General features: G+C 49.0%; 1 protein-coding gene across 4 annotated transcripts; it reads left to right on the top strand.

Moving 5' to 3' along the window:
* The first annotated feature begins 1985 nt into the window (after window positions 1-1985).
* On the top strand, window positions 1986-24537 carry LOC123129173 (RAC-beta serine/threonine-protein kinase A-like). Of its 4 annotated transcripts, XR_006463623.1 has the most exons (14): window positions 1986-2172; window positions 15700-15857; window positions 15947-16202; window positions 17489-17711; window positions 17786-17906; window positions 18023-18193; window positions 18415-18858; window positions 20537-20658; window positions 20804-21257; window positions 21409-21540; window positions 21692-21855; window positions 22757-22822; window positions 23429-23655; window positions 23753-24537. XR_006463623.1 is itself a non-coding variant. In XM_044549406.1 (13 exons), exons 2-13 carry the CDS (start codon window positions 15702-15704, stop codon window positions 23481-23483), a joined length of 2076 nt encoding a protein of 691 aa, XP_044405341.1. In that variant the 5' UTR covers window positions 1986-2172; window positions 15700-15701; the 3' UTR covers window positions 23484-24537. The 4 variants fall into 4 exon arrangements, 3 of the variants coding, with proteins under 3 accessions (XP_044405341.1, XP_044405340.1, XP_044405342.1); XM_044549406.1 differs by having other exon boundaries at window positions 18703-18858; window positions 23429-24537; XM_044549405.1 differs by having other exon boundaries at window positions 23429-24537.
* The last annotated feature ends 671 nt before the right edge of the window (window positions 24538-25208 follow it).

The raw sequence follows: 25208 nt of genomic DNA, 5'->3' as shown, positions 1-25208 counted from the left end.
ATTAGCTTAGCACCCGATCGTTTAGTATGTTGCTATTGCTTTCTTCATGACTTATACATGTTCCTATAACTATGAGATTATGCAACTCCCGTTTACCGGAGGAACACTTTGGGTACTACCAAACGTCACAACGTAACTGGGTGATTATAAAGGAGTACTACAGGTGTCTCCAATGGTAGATGTTGGGTTGGCGTATTTCGAGATTAGGGTTTGTCACTCCGATTGTCGGAGAGGTATCTCTGGGCCCTCTCGGTAATGCACATCACATAAGCCTTGCAAGCACTGCAACTAATATGTTAGTTGTGAGATGATGTATTACGGAACGAGTAAAGAGACTTGCCAGTAACGAGATTGAACTAGGTATTGGATACCGACGATCGAATCTCGGGCAAGTAACATACCGATGACAAAGGGAACAACGTATGTTGTTATGCGGTCTGACCGATAAAGATCTTCGTAGAATATGTAGGAGCCAATATGGGCATCCAGGTCCCGCTATTGGTTATTGACCGGAGACGTGTCTCGGTCATGTCTACATTGTTCTCGAACCGTAGGGTCCGCACGCTTAACGTTACGATGACAGTTATTATGAGTTTATGCATTTTGATGTACCGAAGGTTGTTCGGAGTCCCGGATGAGATCACGGACATGACGAGGAGTCTCGAAATGGTCGAGACGTAAAGATTAATATATTGGAAGCCTATGTTTGGACATCGGAAGTGTTCCGGGTGAAATCGGGATTTTACCGGATTACCGGGAGGGTTACCGGAACCCCCCGGGAGCCAAATGGGCCAACATGGGCCTTAGTGGAAAGGTGAGAGAGCAGCCCACATAGGGCTGCGCCTCCCCCCCTCTCCCTAGTCCTATTAGGACTAGGAGAGGGGCCGGCCACCTCTCTCTCTCTCTCCTTTAAAGGATTCCTAGTTGGACTAGGATTGGAGGGGGGAGTCCTACTCCCGGTAGGAGTAGGACTCCTCCTGCGCCTACACCTCTTTGGCCGGCCAGCCCCCTCCCTCCAACCTTTATATACGGAGGCAGGGGGCACCCCAAGACACAACTTGATCCTTGAGATCGTTCCTTAGCCGTGTGCGGTGCCCCCTGCCACCAAATTCCACCTCGATCATACCGTTACAGTGCTTAGGCGAAGCCCTGCGTCGGTAGTACATCAAGATCGTCACCACGCCGTCGTGCTGACGGAACTCTTCCTCGACGCTTTGCTGGATCGGAGCCCGAGGAACGTCATCGAGCTGAACGTGTGCTAAGAACTCGGAGGTGCCGGAGTAACGGTGCTTGGATCGGTCGGATCGGGAAGAAGACGTACGACTACTTCCTCTACGTTGTGTGATCGCTTCCGCAGTCGGTCTGCGTTGGTACGTAGACAACACTCTCCCCTCTCGTTGCTGTGCATCACCATGATCTTGCGTGTGCGTAGGAAAATTTTGAAATTACTGCGTTCCCCAACAGAAACAGGCCCATGTTCATCCCAATCTTGTTCGTTCATTCCCCTCCTAACCACCACCGATAGTTGACATCCAACCATGCTCCCGCCGTCCCCTACTACCCTACTTCCTATCTCATGTGCAAGCTCTCACTCCTCCAGATCCATCTTCTATATTCACGATCTTCTTTATCTACTACCCCAACACCTTGCACTCTAACCTTGACCAGGAAGAAGCACCTCCATTAATGATCACCGACAGACTACCCACCACTGAAAAGAACCCCGGCTATCATGCGGTATATACGTGGACTTCAACGGCGATCGCCGAAGAATGGGGTAGACCCTAAGGAAACCCTGGGGGGGACTTGCAGGTTGCGAACCCTCATTGATGTGCACAAGCTTTTTTTAGGCAAAGAAGCTACAAATATAAACATAGAGTTCATAAATGGGCTTCTCTCTAGTTTGGGCCTAGCCCGTTCCATTAATAATATATATCTCACGGAGACGTGTGGTTCCGGTATACTCTCACTCGATCGCCGACAAAACAGTGGTGTCATCGATAAGACCGTGTTGACACGTACAGATCCCCTCTTCCCACCTAGCTCAGCTCGCTCTCACTCTTCCCCGCCTCCGCTCGCCGGTGTGGCGGTGTCCGAGCTCACCTTGCCCGGGGGAGCTGCTAGGGATCTTCCGCCGTCACGGCCGAGCTGGACGCCGTCCTCCATTGGCAGGTACGGGCCCGCACATCCATGATCCATCTCTGATCCCTTTCCCTGCTTCCATCTTCTCGAGCACGGCGCCGCCGCCCCACCTTGTCTTGCGCCGGCACGGGGGCGGGTTCTTAGATCTCGTCTGTTCATTTACATACATGCAGCCTGGTAGGCAGGTCGATCCAATCTCGTCTCGCCTCTATTTTCATCTCCCATCTGCTGAATTCATCCAGGTTAGGATCACATCTATTTGTGGAATTCTTAACTAGCCTTCCAGTTCTACTGTTTGGAATTTTATTATTTTATTTTTAAAAAAGAGGACGACCCCGGCCTCCTCTACATCAGATTGATGCACACGACCTTTTTATTTAATTATTCATCAGAACCCAACAAAACAAGTACATTGATCAATCCAAAGCCATCATCCTAGTGACCATAGCTACACCTACAAGCTTGATGATGTGACCCGACCGCATGTCAACACACACCATCTAATCCAGTGGTCTCACTAAGCCGTCCGCCGGCAAGCCGAAAGCACCAACCGGTCTAATAGACCCTCAGCGCGCATCGCATGCACATGCTTTAGAATCAGATGCCGCCATCTTCCACCATCCTACCTTCCGGAGCAACCAACGCATTCATCTTGCCAAGCCATACTGTTGTAGTGTTGTTGACGCCACCGCGACGCCCAACAGCACCACCACTTGCGCATGTCCATCAACATGCGTTCGTCGGCGAGGCTCCGCTGCACCACGTCGCCGAGACCTGTCATTGTAGCCGCGGTAGAAGCAACACCGCTCCTCCTCTTGTCCCCTCTAGCCAGCACCAGCTCTCAAGACGATGCCCTCAAGAGAGAGGACGGTCCAGAAGGCCCCACCATCGTCCGATCTGGGATTCCCAGATCTAGCATTCCCTCGGAGCGGTCGGACCGAGGTGACGACAATTGCAACCGACGATGCCTTCGACAAGAAGATGACATCAAAGGCGCTGCCATCGTCCGCCATGACTGAGGTCGGCACGGTTTTCACCGACAATTGTGCCATCCCAATGCCGTCGCTGGCTGGATCCATGCGAACCAGCCGTGAAGACGAACGCAACCGCCAAAACGCCGACAGAGGGCCTCCAGCCGCCTCTCACCGGCCCCTTCAAGAGCCGCAGGCCCGCCAGAAACCACACGCCGTGATGGATCTGGATGGGCGCCAGATCCACAGCCGCTGCCACTAGCCATGACCAATCCGGGCTGCCCGCCGAAGCGCCCATCCCGCCGGCCATGAAGGCGAAGACCGCCACCGCACCAGCCAAGAACGCATCCATGACCGCTGCTTCGCTCGAGATCGGACCATCCCGGAGCGAGCATCACCACCACATGGCCGCCAGTCCCTTTCCCTACGGGCCCGCACATCCATGATCCATCTCTGATCCCTTTCCCTGCTTCCATCTTCTCGAGCACAGCGCCGCCGCCCCACCTTGTCTTGCGCCGGCACGGGGGCGGGTTCTTAGATCTCGTCTGTTCATTTACATACATGCAGCCTGGTAGGCAGGTCGATCCAATCTCGTCTCGCCTCTATTTTCATCTCCCATCTGCTGAATTCATCCAGGTTAGGATCACATCTATTTGTGGAATTCTTAACTAGCCTTCCAGTTCTACTGTTTGGAATTTTATTATTTTATTTTTTAAAAAGAGGACGACCCCGGCCTCCTCTGCATCAGATTGATGCACACGACCTTTTTATTTAATTATTCATCAGAACCCAACAAAACAAGTACATTGATCAATCCAAAGCCATCATCCTAGTGACCATAGCTACACCTACAAGCTTGATGATGTGACCCGACCGCATGTCAACACACACCATCTAATCCAGTGGTCTCACTAAGCCGTCCGCCGGCAAGCCGAAAGCACCAACCGGTCTAATAGACCCTCAGCGCGCATCGCATGCACATGCTTTAGAATCAGATGCCGCCATCTTCCACCATCCTACCTTCCGGAGCAACCAACGCATTCATCTTGCCAAGCCATACTGTTGTAGTGTTGTTGACGCCACCCGCGACGCCCGACAGCACCACCACTTGCGCATGTCCATCAACATGCGTTCGTCGGCGAGGCTCCGCTGCACCACGTCGCCGAGACCTGTCATTGTAGCCGCGGTAGAAGCAACACCGCTCCTCCTCTTGTCCCCTCTAGCCAGCACCAGCTCTCAAGACGATGCCCTCAAGAGAGAGGACGGTCCAGAAGGCCCCACCATCGTCCGATCTGGGATTCCCAGATCTAGCATTCCCTCGGAGCGGTCGGACCGAGGTGACGACAATTGCAACCGACGATGCCTTCGACAAGAAGATGACATCAAAGGCGCTGCCATCGTCCGCCATGACTGAGGTCGGCACGGTTTTCACCGACAATTGTGCCATCCCAATGCCGTCGCTGGCTGGATCCATGCGAACCAGCCGTGAAGACGAACGCAACCGCCAAAACGCCGACAGAGGGCCTCCAGCCGCCTCTCACCGGCCCCTTCAAGAGCCGCAGGCCCGCCAGAAACCACACGCCGTGATGGATCTGGATGGGCGCCAGATCCACAGCCGCTGCCACTAGCCATGACCAATCCGGGCTGCCCGCCGAAGCGCCCATCCCGCCGGCCATGAAGGCGAAGACCGCCACCGCACCAGCCAAGAACGCATCCATGACCGCTGCTTCGCTCGAGATCGGACCATCCCGGAGCGAGCATCACCACCACATGGCCGCCAGTCCCTTTCCCTACGGGCCCGCACATCCATGATCCATCTCTGATCCCTTTCCCTGCTTCCATCTTCTCGAGCACAGCGCCGCCGCCCCACCTTGTCTTGCGCCGGCACGGGGGCGGGTTCTTAGATCTCGTCTGTTCATTTACATACATGCAGCCTGGTAGGCAGGTCGATCCAATCTCGTCTCGCCTCTATTTTCATCTCCCATCTGCTGAATTCATCCAGGTTAGGATCACATCTATTTGTGGAATTCTTAACTAGCCTTCCAGTTCTACTGTTTGGAATTTTATTATTTTATTTTTTAAAAAGAGGACGACCCCGGCCTCCTCTGCATCAGATTGATGCACACGACCTTTTTATTTAATTATTCATCAGAACCCAACAAAACAAGTACATTGATCAATCCAAAGCCATCATCCTAGTGACCATAGCTACACCTACAAGCTTGATGATGTGACCCGACCGCATGTCAACACACACCATCTAATCCAGTGGTCTCACTAAGCCGTCCGCCGGCAAGCCGAAAGCACCAACCGGTCTAATAGACCCTCAGCGCGCATCGCATGCACATGCTTTAGAATCAGATGCCGCCATCTTCCACCATCCTACCTTCCGGAGCAACCAACGCATTCATCTTGCCAAGCCATACTGTTGTAGTGTTGTTGACGCCACCGCGACGCCCGACAGCACCACCACTTGCGCATGTCCATCAACATGCGTTCGTCGGCGAGGCTCCGCTGCACCACGTCGCCGAGACCTGTCATTGTAGCCGCGGTAGAAGCAACACCGCTCCTCCTCTTGTCCCCTCTAGCCAGCACCAGCTCTCAAGACGATGCCCTCAAGAGAGAGGACGGTCCAGAAGGCCCCACCATCGTCCGATCTGGGATTCCCAGATCTAGCATTCCCTCGGAGCGGTCGGACCGAGGTGACGACAATTGCAACCGACGATGCCTTCGACAAGAAGATGACATCAAAGGCGCTGCCATCGTCCGCCATGACTGAGGTCGGCACGGTTTTCACCGACAATTGTGCCATCCCAATGCCGTCGCTGGCTGGATCCATGCGAACCAGCCGTGAAGACGAACGCAACCGCCAAAACGCCGACAGAGGGCCTCCAGCCGCCTCTCACCGGCCCCTTCAAGAGCCGCAGGCCCGCCAGAAACCACACGCCGTGATGGATCTGGATGGGCGCCAGATCCACAGCCGCTGCCACTAGCCATGACCAATCCGGGCTGCCCGCCGAAGCGCCCATCCCGCCGGCCATGAAGGCGAAGACCGCCACCGCACCAGCCAAGAACGCATCCATGACCGCTGCTTCGCTCGAGATCGGACCATCCCGGAGCGAGCATCACCACCACATGGCCGCCAGTCCCTTTCCCTACGGGCCCGCACATCCATGATCCATCTCTGATCCCTTTCCCTGCTTCCATCTTCTCGAGCACAGCGCCGCCGCCCCACCTTGTCTTGCGCCGGCACGGGGGCGGGTTCTTAGATCTCGTCTGTTCATTTACATACATGCAACCTGGTAGGCAGGTCGATCCAATCTCGTCTCGCCTCTATTTTCATCTCCCATCTGCTGAATTCATCCAGGTTAGGATCACATCTATTTGTGGAATTCTTAACTAGCCTTCCAGTTCTACTGTTTGGAATTTTATTATTTTATTTTTTAAAAAGAGGACGACCCCGGCCTCCTCTGCATCAGATTGATGCACACGACCTTTTTATTTAATTATTCATCAGAACCCAACAAAACAAGTACATTGATCAATCCAAAGCCATCATCCTAGTGACCATAGCTACACCTACAAGCTTGATGATGTGACCCGACCGCATGTCAACACACACCATCTAATCCAGTGGTCTCACTAAGCCGTCCGCCGGCAAGCCGAAAGCACCAACCGGTCTAATAGACCCTCAGCGCGCATCGCATGCACATGCTTTAGAATCAGATGCCGCCATCTTCCACCATCCTACCTTCCGGAGCAACCAACGCATTCATCTTGCCAAGCCATACTGTTGTAGTGTTGTTGACGCCACCGCGACGCCCGACAGCACCACCACTTGCGCATGTCCATCAACATGCGTTCGTCGGCGAGGCTCCGCTGCACCACGTCGCCGAGACCTGTCATTGTAGCCGCGGTAGAAGCAACACCGCTCCTCCTCTTGTCCCTCTAGCCAGCACCAGCTCTCAAGACGATGCCCTCAAGAGAGAGGACGGTCCAGAAGGCCCCACCATCGTCCGATCTGGGATTCCCAGATCTAGCATTCCCTCGGAGCGGTCGGACCGAGGTGACGACAATTGCAACCGACGATGCCTTCGACAAGAAGATGACATCAAAGGCGCTGCCATCGTCCGCCATGACTGAGGTCGGCACGGTTTTCACCGACAATTGTGCCATCCCAATGCCGTCGCTGGCTGGATCCATGCGAACCAGCCGTGAAGACGAACGCAACCGCCAAAACGCCGACAGAGGGCCTCCAGCCGCCTCTCATCGGCCCCTTCAAGAGCCGCAGGCCCGCCAGAAACCACACGCCGTGATGGATCTGGATGGGCGCCAGATCCACAGCCGCTGCCACTAGCCATGACCAATCCGGGCTGCCCGCCGAAGCGCCCATCCCGCCGGCCATGAAGGCGAAGACCGCCACCGCACCAGCCAAGAACGCATCCATGACCGCTGCTTCGCTCGAGATCGGACCATCCCGGAGCGAGCATCACCACCACATGGCCGCCAGTCCCTTTCCCTACGGGCCCGCACATCCATGATCCATCTCTGATCCCTTTCCCTGCTTCCATCTTCTCGAGCACAGCGCCGCCGCCCCACCTTGTCTTGCGCCGGCACGGGGGCGGGTTCTTAGATCTCGTCTGTTCATTTACATACATGCAGCCTGGTAGGCAGGTCGATCCAATCTCGTCTCGCCTCTATTTTCATCTCCCATCTGCTGAATTCATCCAGGTTAGGATCACATCTATTTGTGGAATTCTTAACTAGCCTTCCAGTTCTACTGTTTGGAATTTTATTATTTTATTTTTTAAAAAGAGGACGACCCCGGCCTCCTCTGCATCAGATTGATGCACACGACCTTTTTATTTAATTATTCATCAGAACCCAACAAAACAAGTACATTGATCAATCCAAAGCCATCATCCTAGTGACCATAGCTACACCTACAAGCTTGATGATGTGACCCGACCGCATGTCAACACACACCATCTAATCCAGTGGTCTCACTAAGCCGTCCGCCGGCAAGCCGAAAGCACCAACCGGTCTAATAGACCCTCAGCGCGCATCGCATGCACATGCTTTAGAATCAGATGCCGCCATCTTCCACCATCCTACCTTCCGGAGCAACCAACGCATTCATCTTGCCAAGCCATACTGTTGTAGTGTTGTTGACGCCACCGCGACGCCCGACAGCACCACCACTTGCGCATGTCCATCAACATGCGTTCGTCGGCGAGGCTCCGCTGCACCATGTCGCCGAGACCTGTCATTGTAGCCGCGGTAGAAGCAACACCGCTCCTCCTCTTGTCCCCTCTAGCCAGCACCAGCTCTCAAGACGATGCCCTCAAGAGAGAGGACGGTCCAGAAGGCCCCACCATCGTCCGATCTGGGATTCCCAGATCTAGCATTCCCTCGGAGCGGTCGGACCGAGGTGACGACAATTGCAACCGACGATGCCTTCGACAAGAAGATGACATCAAAGGCGCTGCCATCGTCCGCCATGACTGAGGTCGGCACGGTTTTCACCGACAATTGTGCCATCCCAATGCCGTCGCTGGCTGGATCCATGCGAACCAGCCGTGAAGACGAACGCAACCGCCAAAACGCCGACAGAGGGCCTCCAGCCGCCTCTCACCGGCCCCTTCAAGAGCCGCAGGCCCGCCAGAAACCACACGCCGTGATGGATCTGGATGGGCGCCAGATCCACAGCCGCTGCCACTAGCCATGACCAATCCGGGCTGCCCGCCGAAGCGCCCATCCCGCCGGCCATGAAGGCGAAGACCGCCACCGCACCAGCCAAGAACGCATCCATGACCGCTGCTTCGCTCGAGATCGGACCATCCCGGAGCGAGCATCACCACCACATGGCCGCCAGTCCCTTTCCCTACGGGCCCGCACATCCATGATCCATCTCTGATCCCTTTCCCTGCTTCCATCTTCTCGAGCACAGCGCCGCCGCCCCACCTTGTCTTGCGCCGGCACGGGGGCGGGTTCTTAGATCTCGTCTGTTCATTTACATACATGCAACCTGGTAGGCAGGTCGATCCAATCTCGTCTCGCCTCTATTTTCATCTCCCATCTGCTGAATTCATCCAGGTTAGGATCACATCTATTTGTGGAATTCTTAACTAGCCTTCCAGTTCTACTGTTTGGAATTTTATTATTTTATTTTTTAAAAAGAGGACGACCCCGGCCTCCTCTGCATCAGATTGATGCACACGACCTTTTTATTTAATTATTCATCAGAACCCAACAAAACAAGTACATTGATCAATCCAAAGCCATCATCCTAGTGACCATAGCTACACCTACAAGCTTGATGATGTGACCCGACCGCATGTCAACACACACCATCTAATCCAGTGGTCTCACTAAGCCGTCCGCCGGCAAGCCGAAAGCACCAACCGGTCTAATAGACCCTCAGCGCGCATCGCATGCACATGCTTTAGAATCAGATGCCGCCATCTTCCACCATCCTACCTTCCGGAGCAACCAACGCATTCATCTTGCCAAGCCATACTGTTGTAGTGTTGTTGACGCCACCGCGACGCCCGACAGCACCACCACTTGCGCATGTCCATCAACATGCGTTCGTCGGCGAGGCTCCGCTGCACCACGTCGCCGAGACCTGTCATTGTAGCCGCGGTAGAAGCAACACCGCTCCTCCTCTTGTCCCCTCTAGCCAGCACCAGCTCTCAAGACGATGCCCTCAAGAGAGAGGACGGTCCAGAAGGCCCCACCATCGTCCGATCTGGGATTCCCAGATCTAGCATTCCCTCGGAGCGGTCGGACCGAGGTGACGACAATTGCAACCGACGATGCCTTCGACAAGAAGATGACATCAAAGGCGCTGCCATCGTCCGCCATGACTGAGGTCGGCACGGTTTTCACCGACAATTGTGCCATCCCAATGCCGTCGCTGGCTGGATCCATGCGAACCAGCCGTGAAGACGAACGCAACCGCCAAAACGCCGACAGAGGGCCTCCAGCCGCCTCTCACCGGCCCCTTCAAGAGCCGCAGGCCCGCCAGAAACCACACGCCGTGATGGATCTGGATGGGCGCCAGATCCACAGCCGCTGCCACTAGCCATGACCAATCCGGGCTGCCCGCCGAAGCGCCCATCCCGCCGGCCATGAAGGCGAAGACCACCACCGCACCAGCCAAGAACGCATCCATGACCGCTGCTTCGCTCGAGATCGGACCATCCCGGAGCGAGCATCACCACCACATGGCCGCCAGTCCCTTTCCCTACGGGCCCGCACATCCATGATCCATCTCTGATCCCTTTCCCTGCTTCCATCTTCTCGAGCACGGCGCCGCCGCCCCACCTTGTCTTGCGCCGGCACGGGGGCGGGTTCTTAGATCTCGTCTGTTCATTTACATACATGCAGCCTGGTAGGCAGGTCGATCCAATCTCGTCTCGCCTCTATTTTCATCTCCCATCTGCTGAATTCATCCAGGTTAGGATCACATCTATTTGTGGAATTCTTAACTAGCCTTCCAGTTCTACTGTTTGGAATTTTATTATTTTATTTTTAAAAAAGAGGACGACCCCGGCCTCCTCTGCATCAGATTGATGCACACGACCTTTTTATTTAATTATTCATCAGAACCCAACAAAACAAGTACATTGATCAATCCAAAGCCATCATCCTAGTGACCATAGCTACACCTACAAGCTTGATGATGTGACCCGACCGCATGTCAACACACACCATCTAATCCAGTGGTCTCACTAAGCCGTCCGCCGGCAAGCCGAAAGCACCAACCGGTCTAATAGACCCTCAGCGCGCATCGCATGCACATGCTTTAGAATCAGATGCCGCCATCTTCCACCATCCTACCTTCCGGAGCAACCAACGCATTCATCTTGCCAAGCCATACTGTTGTAGTGTTGTTGACGCCACCGCGACGCCCGACAGCACCACCACTTGCGCATGTCCATCAACATGCGTTCGTCGGCGAGGCTCCGCTGCACCACGTCGCCGAGACCTGTCATTGTAGCCGCGGTAGAAGCAACACCGCTCCTCCTCTTGTCCCCTCTAGCCAGCACCAGCTCTCAAGACGATGCCCTCAAGAGAGAGGACGGTCCAGAAGGCCCCACCATCGTCCGATCTGGGATTCCCAGATCTAGCATTCCCTCTGAGCGGTCGGACCGAGGTGACGACAATTGCAACCGACGATGCCTTCGACAAGAAGATGACATCAAAGGCGCTGCCATCGTCCGCCATGACTGAGGTCGGCACGGTTTTCACCGACAATTGTGCCATCCCAATGCCGTCGCTGGCTGGATCCATGCGAACCAGCCGTGAAGACGAACGCAACCGCCAAAACGCCGACAGAGGGCCTCCAGCCGCCTCTCACCGGCCCCTTCAAGAGCCGCAGGCCCACCAGAAACCACACGCCGTGATGGATCTGGATGGGCGCCAGATCCACAGCCGCTGCCACTAGCCATGACCAATCCGGGCTGCCCGCCGAAGCGCCCATCCCGCCGGCCATGAAGGCGAAGACCACCACCGCACCAGCCAAGAACGCATCCATGACCGCTGCTTCGCTCGAGATCGGACCATCCCGGAGCGAGCATCACCACCACATGGCCGCCAGTCCCTTTCCCTACGGGCCCGCACATCCATGATCCATCTCTGATCCCTTTCCCTGCTTCCATCTTCTCGAGCACGGCGCCGCCGCCCCACCTTGTCTTGCGCCGGCACGGGGGCGGGTTCTTAGATCTCGTCTGTTCATTTACATACATGCAGCCTGGTAGGCAGGTCGATCCAATCTCGTCTCGCCTCTATTTTCATCTCCCATCTACTGAATTCATCCAGGTTAGGATCACATCTATTTGTGGAATTCTTAACTAGCCTTCCAGTTCTACTGTTTGGAATTTTATTATTTTATTTTTAAAAAAGAGGACGACCCCGGCCTCCTCTGCATCAGATTGATGCACACGACCTTTTTATTTAATTATTCATCAGAACCCAACAAAACAAGTACATTGATCAATCCAAAGCCATCATCCTAGTGACCATAGCTACACCTACAAGCTTGATGATGTGACCCGACCGCATGTCAACACACACCATCTAATCCAGTGGTCTCACTAAGCCGTCCGCCGGCAAGCCGAAAGCACCAACCGGTCTAATAGACCCTCAGTGCGCATCGCATGCACATGCTTTAGAATCAGATGCCGCCATCTTCCACCATCCTACCTTCCGGAGCAACCAACGCATTCATCTTGCCAAGCCATACTGTTGTAGTGTTGTTGACGCCACCGCGACGCCCGACAGCACCACCACTTGCGCATGTCCATCAACATGCGTTCGTCGGCGAGGCTCCGCTGCACCACGTCGCCGAGACCTGTCATTGTAGCCGCGGTAGAAGCAACACCGCTCCTCCTCTTGTCCCCTCTAGCCAGCACCAGCTCTCAAGACGATGCCCTCAAGAGAGAGGACGGTCCAGAAGGCCCCACCATCGTCCGATCTGGGATTCCCAGATCTAGCATTCCCTCGGAGCGGTCGGACCGAGGTGACGACAATTGCAACCGACGATGCCTTCGACAAGAAGATGACATCAAAGGCGCTGCCATCGTCCGCCATGACTGAGGTCGGCACGGTTTTCACCGACAATTGTGCCATCCCAATGCCGTCGCTGGCTGGATCCATGCGAACCAGCCGTGAAGACGAACGCAACCGCCAAAACGCCGACAGAGGGCCTCCAGCCGCCTCTCACCGGCCCCTTCAAGAGCCGCAGGCCCGCCAGAAACCACACGCCGTGATGGATCTGGATGGGCGCCAGATCCACAGCCGCTGCCACTAGCCATGACCAATCCGGGCTGCCCGCCGAAGCGCCCATCCCGCCGGCCATGAAGGCGAAGACCACCACCGCACCAGCCAAGAACGCATCCATGACCGCTGCTTCGCTCGAGATCGGACCATCCCGGAGCGAGCATCACCACCACATGGCCGCCAGTCCCATCGATGGCAGGACGTCGTCGCTGACTGCTCCCGCACGCGGTCGTGTCGTCGTGCCCTTCACCCAGCGCCGCGACCCGGCCCGTCAGATATGACCTGCGCTGGATCTCCCGCGCGAGGGGACGAAGAAAACCCCGCCGCCACCGATGCAGATTGGGCTTCGCTCGGCCGCACCCTTTGGCGGCGGCGAGGGAGTGGGGAGAAACCAGCGGCAGCGGTAGGTTTCTCCTCCCAATCGCCCGCGGGAGCGACTCGGTTCGGTGAAACTGATCGGGCAATTTAAAATGGAGGGAGAATTTCACTTACCCGGTCTCTTTTTTACTGTTTGGATATATTTCTATATATGTTTTCATGGCATAAATTCATTTTTGCTGCAGCATATATTGGCCAAAAACTAAGAGCCTGTTAAGGGCATTGTTGAGGAAATCGTTAACTGGTAGCTGCTCGGTCGGCCGATGAGTAGGGGATTAATAGGCTAATCGGCAAGTTAATCAGCCATTTAATAAATTAATCGGATGATTTATCGGGTAATCGGCTACTCGGGGACCCTATGAGTAGGGATTAATCGGCAAGTTAACTGGTTAATCGGATGAATTCTTGAACAGGGGTTAAGGGGTATGAAAGTTAGGGCGTCTCTAACAAATTCCCTATGTTAAGACCCTGTTCGCAGACCCGCCACTTCACCACTCCGCTCCCGGAGCTGGAGTTAAAAAGCACGGAGCTGGGAAACAAATGCTCCGCAGCTCCTCGTATTATTAGGAGCTGGAGTGACTCCGAACAAGGCCTAAAACTACCAAAAATGCTCCCTATCCTACTTTACTTTTTTTTAGGGAAATCACTGTTTTGCATCTAGCAGATCCCCTATAATTTTAGTCCCTAAAAAAATTTAAACACATTTTTCCCACACAAATTCATTTCAAACACCTACTTCATTCCGAATTTTGATAATGCTACTACATTAGCATTGCAGAAACCATAATTAAACATTCCATACATACTACATTATGACCACACCGACACCGAACTAACAGTACGATCGATCTACCTCCTACACACTTCCTACACACTACTGATCAGCTAGCTCTATTTGCCGTCGCGGCGGTTAGGATACTCGTCGAAGTCTGAACCGATGTTGCTGTCTGCGTCAGAGAAAGAGTCGGAAGAGCCGGAGGGGATATCGATCACCCTACTGGAGGGGCTGGCCTCATCGGCTGTCCGACCAAATGATATCTTGTCCTCCGACTCCAGGAGTAGCTCATCGAGCTCGTTGTACTCCTCGTTCTTCTCCGCGTTAGTCGGCTACGAACCCGAAGAATGCCGCACCGCGGTGATGGCGAGGAGCTCCAGCTCCTCTTGCACCAGCTTCGCAATGTATTCCTTGTCAATGTGCTCGGCTTCATAATTCTCCGCCACCGCCTTGCCCTCTAACTCATCTGCCTGAGACACAATACGCATGGTTAGAGGGGCGCGAGGGGCCACGCCGGAGGCGTCATTGGGGAAATTAAGTGTGCTACGGTTCTCGAACAGGTGCATGGAGCAGCGTCATACATGCGCTGCCTCCTCTGTCATGTAAAAGGTGTCAAGCCACCGGCAGACGAACTCCTTTTGGAGGATCTCAGCCATGTACTTTCACCACGGACGGCGCCGAACGCCAGGATACTTCGACGGCGGAGGGTGCGGTGAGAGAGCTATCGGTTGGTGGTTACGGAGGCGGTTGTGGTCGGCGCCGATGGACTCAAAGAAGACGGCGGCAGGAGGAAGACGAGGGAGGTGGTGTCCGGGAAGCGGGAGGCTGCGTGAAATAGCGTCGGGGCAATCGGTCGGTGCACCAGTCGGTCTGCCATGAATGCGGCCCTCCCAACTTTTAGTTCAGTGACTTGGGCGAGGACCAAAAGTAGTCAGGAGATTTTTAAGGAGCCAAAAGGTAAAATTATAAAGATTATACGGTTTAGGGGATCTGCTAGTTAGCTGTTTTAGTCCCAAAACCTCAAATTGATCCTCTCCTCAAATATGAGTTCTAAGGGGTCTGCTGGAGATGCCCCTAGAGCAAATAATTGTAGTACTTACCTCCTATAGAATTCGTTAATTTTTCCCAAAAGGTCCACACACTGCAACTGCTCTTTTAGAAAACGACCAAATTGCTTTTAGAGCAACCTTGTTTTGGACATTTAGTTACTAGTTCAACAAACTTGTATATCGTTTCCAAATTGTTATGAGATCACATACATGGCGTTGTCAGAAAACTTGTTATGTTTCTCCGTTATAGATTAACTGAATCATACTCACTGAACATTGCATCCTTAATTTGCTGCATATTCGGTTCTAAACATCTTTCAGAACAGTGCTCGTAATCCTATATTGTATCTGGATGCGAAAGATATGTAAAACATATAGTATGACATTGTAATTGATCTCCAGGAATATGCAATGCAGTTTGATCATTGTTTGCCTTATGTTGAAGAAGTCTGTTTCATGTTTCATTCCTTGTGCCCTGGAGCAATTAATGACATTTTGCACAAGTACATACTAAGAACCAATATATACACTTTTACCCAAAAACAACCAATATTGCACTATATTTGTTCTTATTCGAGAGGATATTTTTTAATTACAGAAATGTATGATGATCAAGCAACTGAACTGGAAGCCTTGGAGGGCTTACTGAGTGATCCAAGTGCAGAGCCCATCAAGCTATCATATGGACTTTTGAAATTCATAACAGGAAATTTTTCTAATGAAATTGGTCGTGGTGGGTTTGGAGTTGTTTACCAGGTACGGTCTTTCTTGATTGCCTTGATAATGGTATTTTTTTTCCACATATTTCCCGTTGCAGTGAAGTGTTAATACCATGGGCAAAATAGGGAACTTTGCAAAATGGGGAAGTTGCTGTGAAGAAGATCTCCAGTGTGCATGAGTTTTCTGATAAGGTATTCATGGATGAGATCATGTGTTTAAAAAGGGCAAAGCACAAGAATATAGTAAGATTTCTAGGATACTGTTCAGAAAGTCAGGGGGAAGTGATGGAATACAAGGGAACCTATGTGATGGCAGAGGTACAGAAAAGGTTACTTTGTTTTGAGTATGTTCCAAAAGGAAACATTCAGGACTATCTTGAAGGTATATAGGTTTAAAACTTCATCTCAGCTATAGAAATAAGTACCACTTCGAATTTTGAAAATGATTTTTTTCAAGTATTGCCAATCCAACTATGAGTTTTTTATCATAAAATTCCCAACATTAATCATATTACCTCACGATTACCTCCTTACTTTTTCTACCTGCGCCACAATGCCAAGCAAATACAGTGGGTAGACCGAACTTGACATGGGAGGAGTCCGTAAAGAGAGATTTGGAGGACTGGAGTATCACCAAAGAACTAGCCATGGACAGGAGTGCATGGAAGCTTGCTATCCATGTGCCAGAACCATGAGTTGGTCGGGAGTTCTTATGGGTTTCACCTCTAGCCTACCCCAACTTGTTTGGGAGTAAAGGCTTTGTTGTTTTGGTTGTTGTAGTATATAAGAAATACAGTATTTATGGAGGGTGGTGTTCTAGAAACATGCGAAAATTGAAGGTCCAACTCAGAATCATTGTCAAGTTGAACATTATTTATTACTGTTTGACACTATACATTGCTGAGTTTGTCTCTTTTAACGTACCTCCTAAATGATTTTGAGCTTGGACTTGAAATGTCACGTGTTTGTAGACTTTTACTCCTCCAGCATACAATATTTTTGTAAACCGCAAAAGAACACAATATTTTTTGTTAGAATTTCCTAAAAAAATTGAACATGATTTTTATCTGCTATTCATCGGTTTACATCGTAAGTTAGTTTCCACCTGATATTTTTGCGGTTCTGTTATGTAAATGAACATTTTGTTGACTCACCCGACATATCAAGCATGTTCTCTTTCTGCTTTATACTAGTACTTTGACGAGTATTTCATGTGTATGGTTACTACCATCTCTTTAGAGTGTTACTAGTATCAAAAGTTGAAACATAACTAACGCTGTGTTTGGTTATTCTTTGGCTCTGGCTTTTTCTGCGCTACACTGGTCTTATTTATAACATTTTTTAAAGCATAGTGGCTTATTTACACTGCGAAGTCAGAGTACTTGATTTGCTTTTCCAGCTTAAACAAATCTGAAATCCACACCCAAACTACCTATACCACTTTGCCTGCCACCCTATACATTTCCCATCCCATAAATCTCCTCTATAACCATGACATTTGCTCCTACTTGTGTCTTTATATAATTAATATGCAACAAAAGTCAAGTGTGTTCAAAGCTAGTTTTTACTATTGGAACAAACACCACAAATCAAAGTCTCTCTGCCACTTTCTTTAAATAACCTTTTGTTTCATTATAAATAAAAGCAATCTTCTACCTGCTTTTGTAGAGAAACTGGATGAAAATGACTGGCTTATAAGGTACCAAATAATAAAGGGAATCTGTGAGGGTCTGCATTACCTTCACGAAGAACGTATCAGCCATCTAGACCTCAAACCTGAGAATGTTATGTTGGATGCTTTCATGGAGCCAAAAATTACGGACTTTGGCTTGGCAAGATGTTTAGTTGAGGGACAGTCCAAAGTTTATACTAAGATTATCCGGGGAACACCGTAAGCTAAGCCTCTTGACAACTATGTTCGTTAATTCTTCTTGGTGCCAAATTAACCATCAGGTTAACATGCAGGGGATATATTGCACCAGAAAACATAAACACGGGAGAAATATCATTGAAGTCAGACATATATGCATTGGGCATTATTATCATTAAACTACTTACTGGGCAGAATGTCATTGATTTTGATAATGTAAGGAGAATTCAACTTCTTGATATAATGAAATATCTTTCTCTCGCAAAAATAGAAGGTTCTGTTTAACTATTAAACGGTCATAACATCATTTGTTTTGATTCTGAGACTTGTAGTGGTATGAATCAATAGGCTTGGACAGCCCACAAGTGAGGGGTTGCATCGAAATAGCTCGAGATTGTATCAAAGTTGACCAAGATAAAAGACCTACTATTGGTGAAATAATTCGTGAGCTGCACAAGATAGATAGCATGATGACATATGACACAGGGTCGTCCACACCCCAGGTATGAATAATTAATTAACTCAAGGCAGATGTGCAACCATGGTTCTTTAATTAATTTGGTTGGACAATTAAAAAGATGATAATTAACCAGAAAGATATGTAGGCTAGCAGTAGAATTCACTTGGAAACGAACATTGCACATGCATGCCTGGCACCGCATATTAACTACTCAACTTCACACACACACACACACACACACACACACACACACACATATGGCAGGTAAACCCTATGGTGTTCCCTGGGACTGAGCTGCTCGATGTGTATCCCCTAGAGCTCCGCTTCCCCTTCATGGAAAAGGAGCCGGCTCAGTGCCAACTGAGCCTAATCAATAAGACAGATGGTGAAGTCGGTTTCTTTGTTTTACCGAGTCTTAGGGTCAGGTCCCTGAATGGCATTCTGATGCCAAACTGCACCTGTGTTTTCACCCTGAAAATGTTGAGCAACGAAAGGCTGTACTCCTCCGATGAGGTATCATTACTGATGTTCATCATAAAATCGAGTGACAAGGTCAGAGAACTGATGAAAACATCAGTCAACATAGACGGGGAGTTGAACATTTCGACTGATGATCTGTATGAGCAAGTACAAGAAATGGGGGGCGAGATGCATTTGGCAACGTTGACGGCTGTCCTCGACTCTAAGTATGAGACAATGACCACCACTGTGAGTTCTCTTAACTAATGATTTCTCCTCTTTATTTGACCAGAAACTGTATAGCAGGCCCCGCCCCGCCAATACAAATTTAAGACGTATTTAAAAGATAGAGGCTGTAGACACTAAACACGGGTGGAGGGTGGGAAGGGTGTGTGTGTGTGGGGGGGGGGGGGGGGGGGGACCAAGATTATCTTTCAATCTGCAAGAAAGAAGGAAAGGGTCTCCTTTGAAGAGAAAATACCAGGAGGCTAAACTAGCCACTATGTTGTACTCCCACCGTTTCTAAATATACGCCTTTTTAGAGATTTTAATATGGAATACATACAGATGTGTATAAACATACTTCAGAGGGTAGATTCACTTATTTTGCTGCGTATGTAGTCCATATTGAAATCTCTAAAAAGACTTATATTTAGGAACGGAGAGAAGTAAAAAAGAATCCTAGCATTCTTCTTGTTTTTTAGGATGCCTCTTTTTTTTTGCGGAATCCTAGCATTCCTTTAGTAGCATATGTTCCAAGCAACAACAACAAAGGCTTTGAAGAAGAAAGGCTTGTCAAAGGATCCTCTGGCCTGGATAACCATGCTTTCTGTAGTTGAAGAGATAGCTAGGTGAAGATTAATAAATAGATAACCTTGCTGAAAAGTGCAGCCTTGGAACAAATGATCCTAGAGTTGCACATGATATAGTGGGTGCCTTGCATGTCTTTTGCTTGGATGAGCATTTGGACTTCCAGATCCAAGAGGCAAAATCAGAAGGCTGAATATACAGAAAAGACAAGTCATATATTATGCTTGCAGGAAAGCATTGCCCCTCAGCTGAAGCGCCAGGAATCATGAGAGCTGGCTATTAGCCTATTATGGTGCTGGAGAAGAAGTTGCCTGAACTCTGTAATTCATCAAAAGCTTGCGAAGAACGGAGGAAGATGGGAGAGATCTAAAGGTTCAGGCGTCTGTAGCACCTCTTTCATAGAATTTAGGTTATCAAGGGCGAACGGGTGGAACCTAGGAAATTTGGCGCGCATCGAAGTGCTCGCCCATTTATCACCCCAGAAGAGAGCAGAAGAGTGCAATCCTGCAGCCGAAAACCCTAATAGGGAGCCAGGTTATTGGAAGCCCGTGGTCTGGAGAGCCAGGTTCTTGGTCTTATCTTCATCCACATTAATAGGGAGCAAAAGCCTTACGAAAATTTACTTGGAGTCCCATGGACTGAGCAAAGGATTCTAGAAGCCCTTTTAGACACAGTTGTTGGAAAGTAGATTATTTCCTAATAAATATGGATCAAACTTTCTCTAACTTTGACCCCTACATATATGAAACTAGTTATACTGATTAGATAAAAATAGTACTCCCTCCGATCCATATTAATTGGCACTCAAACTGATGTCCCTAGCACTGAAATATGTCTAGATGCATCCATTTCAGCGACAACTAATATTGATCGTAGGGAGTATCAGATTTTTCTTAACAATTTCGAGAATACAAAATTTGTCATTTTGTACTAACATATGATTACAGAAATTAATGCTTAATGCATATTGGGAACCGTGCTACTTGTCTGAAATATCATCTCTTTACAATTACAAACAAGTATAGTAGTTGGTAAAGTATACAAAACAATTTTTTGATGTGCCCTCTAGATGATTAATTACTACATTTGATTCTTAATTGTGTTCTGACTATATCAGTTCGCGATGGATACCAGAAGCGACAAACTAGAAGATCTTCTTTCCGAAGCTTTTTTTCCCGAAGCGAGAAAATCATGGTTTTCTGCATACCGCAGATTAGAAGTGCATCCTTCAAAACCATGGTGAGTATGAGTATATTCTTGGGCCGTTTTAATTTATTTGAATAGATCCTTGGAGTATGTTAATTTAGTTGCCAAGGACACAAACAAAACATGCTAATATTATACATATGCTAAGTAAATTATTATTCTCTCTTGTCCAACACAGGATTATGACACTGAAAACTGATGCCATTTACATCTGGGACTATCAAACCAAGCAGAAAATAAAATTGGACGTTGATGAAGCTCACTCAGCTAAATTTATTGCGCGGAAGCGATGGCTTGTAATTGGTAGGAGGGATTCAATACATGTGTACACATGTCCTACATTTGACCAAGTCGAAATAGTCAGAAAATTTGATGTTTTTGAAAGGGAACTGAGGGATGTAAGGCTTAGACGGTGTTATACCGAGGTGGTGGTTCACCCAACCAGTCCATACTTGCTTTCTTACTGCCATGACAGTTATGATGGCCCATCAATGAAGCTTTGGAACTGGGACCAAAACTGGTCCTGTACTCGAACATTTGACATTACTTCACCTACTGTGCTGGTACAAATCATGGTTAATACCAAGGACACCAACACTTTCGCTACTCTTGATCAGGATGATAGAGTAAAGGTTTGTTCATTAGCCAATCAAGCTGTCCTATCCATTAGTAGTATAAAATATTCATGTGTACAAAATGAATCTAAGTTCTCTATATGTTATTCTAGGGATCATACATAAATCTGATTTTGATTAATTTTTTGTGCTTGAAATGTGTGCATAGATCTGGAAGTTTGCTTTCTCCCAGCCTATCGCCACACTGGAAGGATTGAAAGGGACCAGTATGCTTGAGAATATTTTCACCTACAGAGGTGGCCGGCATTTGATTACTGCCATCTTCGGCTCCAATGCTGTCGTAAGGCGTCATTTACCAAATTGAAGTGTCGATATATAACATATGCAGCATAGTTTTTTTTTTTGCATACTTACATACATATGTGAGATCATTAATTAACATGTGTAGTGCGGATATGTGATCACTGACATTTCATTGTTATTTAAATCAGATATGGGATCCACACACAGAGAAATGTGTACACACACTCTCTATTTATGATGGTCGCCGTCCCGATGACAAAATTGTTGCTGTTGTTTGCCATCCAAAACGTCCGGTACTGGTGACCGCTTCGAAGCACAGATATGTTCATGTGTGGGACTGCAATACGTACAGGTATGTTCTCTTGATTTTATATGACCGCCCACCCCTCTTATAGATTCCTTATCGAAAGATCCCTTATATACTGTTACCATTTGGAACCACCAGAATATAAGGACTGCATGTCTTTCCTTTTTGTCTAGATTAATACAGATACATAATTTTGTATCTCTCCAACTGCAAGTAATATGTGGCTTCAATCCCAAATATTTGTTTATTGGTATCGGTGGATGTGTTGGCAATAAGCCACGGCGACTGCGTCGGGAGCGTGTGTGTGTGCGCGGGGGACGCGTCGGGTGCGTGGCGTGCGTGCGTGTGTGAGTGTCTGGCCATTGTTTGGCCATAGTCTGACCCATATCCGACGTGTGTCCGGGGCAGGTCTGGGTTGCGTGTTTAGACTAGGGTAGGGGCGCGCGCTGTGTGTGCATGTGTGCCGCCGGACCAGGTGCAGCCGTTGGCGCGCACGTCAGGGTGACCGAGTCAGGACCGTTGCGGGCTCGCCGCGTCCTGGGCGCGATCGTGCGCGGGGTGGACGCGACCAGAGCGGGCCGGACCGTGCGCTCGGCGGGTGCAGACGTGGGGTTCGTGCCCAGCGTCTGCCCCCGGTATAAAACCTGCGAGGGGCGCGTTGTAATGGCTGTGGTGTGACGAGTACGAGCTCATGGAATTGGCGTTGTTGTACCGGGAAAAACCACCCTGTCCCTGTGTACTTCTTCCTCCTTCGGTCTTCTTCTTCCTCGGTTCACTTCGTAGAGAGAGAGAGAGGTAGAGCCGAGCTAGGGCTAGCTAGGGCAAGGGGTAGACACCAACAGTGCCATGTTAGTATAAGTATATATGTTAATGCATCAAATTAATATCTATGTATAGTGTATTATGCTGCAAGACGTATCTAACCGTAGTTTTCATACCTTTTCAGACTTAAGAAGGAATATGTGAATTTGAGCCGGGAGCCTAGAGAACTTGCATTTCTAAGCTCAGGAAGGTATTGATTATATTTCCTGTTTGGTTTTTACCTTGCTGGCAACGTTGCCTCCTTGCAACAAATTTGATGTGCTAATTCAACAGGTGCGAAATTGGACTTATGACATAGTAGAGCTGTAGGCATGTGCACCTTTTTTGCAAGGTTTAATCTTCAGAATACATTACGGGAATGCCATGAACCCAGAAATTTCACAGAAAATGTTTTGGTACAATCATGAACATGGGAGAACTTGAAAATAGGGTGTAGCAAGTGTAATTTAGTTAAGTATATAGAATTACTAAAGGCCCTTAAGTAAAATTCAGGGAACCATCAAAGGAATCGTAACTCTTTCAAAATACTCCAAATTACCGCCTACAAGTGGGCACAACTTGATACTCCTGGACCAGGTACTTTCCAAATATATTCTTATCTTTTATGGCTAATAATAATTATTTTAGAGGGCGATCATACTAAATATAATCACTCAGATTAAACGGCATGGATGATAGCTAGATTGGGTGCACAGTAAAGGTTTTTAGCCTACTTGACCTTCTGTTTATGGCACTGATATGCTGAATTCGTTAATCCTTTTTCAAATTTCTAACCGGGAAGGTCTTCATTATGTAGGCTCGTTATCTTGTATGACGATGGTGTCGAAATAACGGATACTGCCCTCGAATAAGACAGCCTCACAAGAGTTGGATTGGAGCTGCTCCTGTCTGGTTATCTGTCGTTGTTGTCACCTTTTTTTTTATGTTTATTTATATTTTGAGAAGCAGTGCTGGACAATTACCATTAACCCTGGGCTACGGAAGGAGGAGTGATGCGGCTTGGTCCAGACAATTACCATTAAAGTATGTTCATATCAAGTCGAAAGTGGTACCTTTCTGTAGATTAGGAGTATTTGATTATGCACCTAACCAGTTTACCCATCCGTCCGAACCATGGTAGAGGACCGGACATTGGAGCTACAGGAAACAGGGGCAGATTTGCGGACGGAAATATCATTGCAAGTGAGACGATTTTCTTGTGCTCAATATTGATGGACCAATGGCTTGAACTTGCGATGATGATGATGATGATGATCCATTCCACCCTCTGCAGTTTGGCTGCCAACGTCACCATGCCCATGTAATACAGTACGAGGCATGATGTACCCCACCTACCCCTGTGGCATTCAGCTTTCCATTTTTTTTTTCCAAACGACCATCAGGGTCGGATTCCATTACCACTGAGATAATAAGGGAATAGTAATACAAGTGCCGGCATCCAGAGTTCCAATGCCGCCTACTGAAAACTTCAGACTTTACAGGAAACACGGAGCGCTATGGGCAACCGATTGACCAGGGATCCCCAAAACAAGTTTCAGTTTCACCAACAGAAGATGTGAAGCGAAGGACCATCAAACATCAGTCTTCAAGATCCTCCACAGTTTCATCGTCATCGGTGATCCGGAGCATGACATGTCCAACTATTTTCACCCCATTAGCATGATGACGAAGAGCCTCTCTATGAAGAATAGCCGCCCCAGCTTCCAGCTTCTCCCTCTGTGGCATGCAGGTATCCTCTGCATCTAGCGACAGCGAAGCACAAATGGGGGAACCAAAGCCATCATCTTCTTCTAATTTTACTACACTGCAGTGCAATATACAGTCACTACGAGTAAGAGTAATACAAACAAGCAAATGCAAGACTTGTGCAGGAATTTGCCCCAAAACATTTAGCAGCTGCTTGAAAAGGACTGGTACATAACTGAATGTCGCATCAAAGAATCACCGGACAACGGACAACTTTCATTGACATACCAAACATGATATGTTCTTTTTTTGAAAAACAAAACAATACTACACATGTAAATGCAACCATAAGGATGCTCTATAAGTAGCAAAACAGTAAAAAGGAAGTCACATACCGATCTCCTGGATCTACACTGGGTTGAAATTGTTATTGATGCCTATGTGGTTTACGTCAGGAGAATATTGTTAATCAGACAAATTTGATTCACCAATTATTAATTAGAAACCGCAGGTTGCTCTTTTGACAAAACGAGCATGAACGAAACCCCCATCTTTCACATGGCTGGTGTGGTGAGACAAAAAATAGCAGGAACCTATGACAAGAACTTAATGAACAACTAACATAACAGTTCTCTTCCTTGTAAATTAGAGATCCGAATCAGTAAGAAGAATGATGCTTTGGTAGTATTCATGGTACAGGCTACAGAAAAAGAAGAAGGCCCTAAAAGCGTTACAGAAGAACACCCAGAAACTCATATTGTGCAAGTGTTACATGAGGTACAACACTGAAAACTCTGGCAGAAAGCTTCCACGTTACAGGCTTACAGCAGACATTGTGTAGTCTTTATGGAATTCAGCAACAGAAATGGAATCAAGTATAAGAAATGGAA

Source organism: Triticum aestivum, chromosome 6A, assembly GCF_018294505.1.
Source record: "Triticum aestivum cultivar Chinese Spring chromosome 6A, IWGSC CS RefSeq v2.1, whole genome shotgun sequence".
Classification (NCBI taxonomy): domain Eukaryota; kingdom Viridiplantae; phylum Streptophyta; class Magnoliopsida; order Poales; family Poaceae; genus Triticum; species Triticum aestivum.
This window is presented reverse-complemented; position numbering and strand designations above follow the sequence as displayed.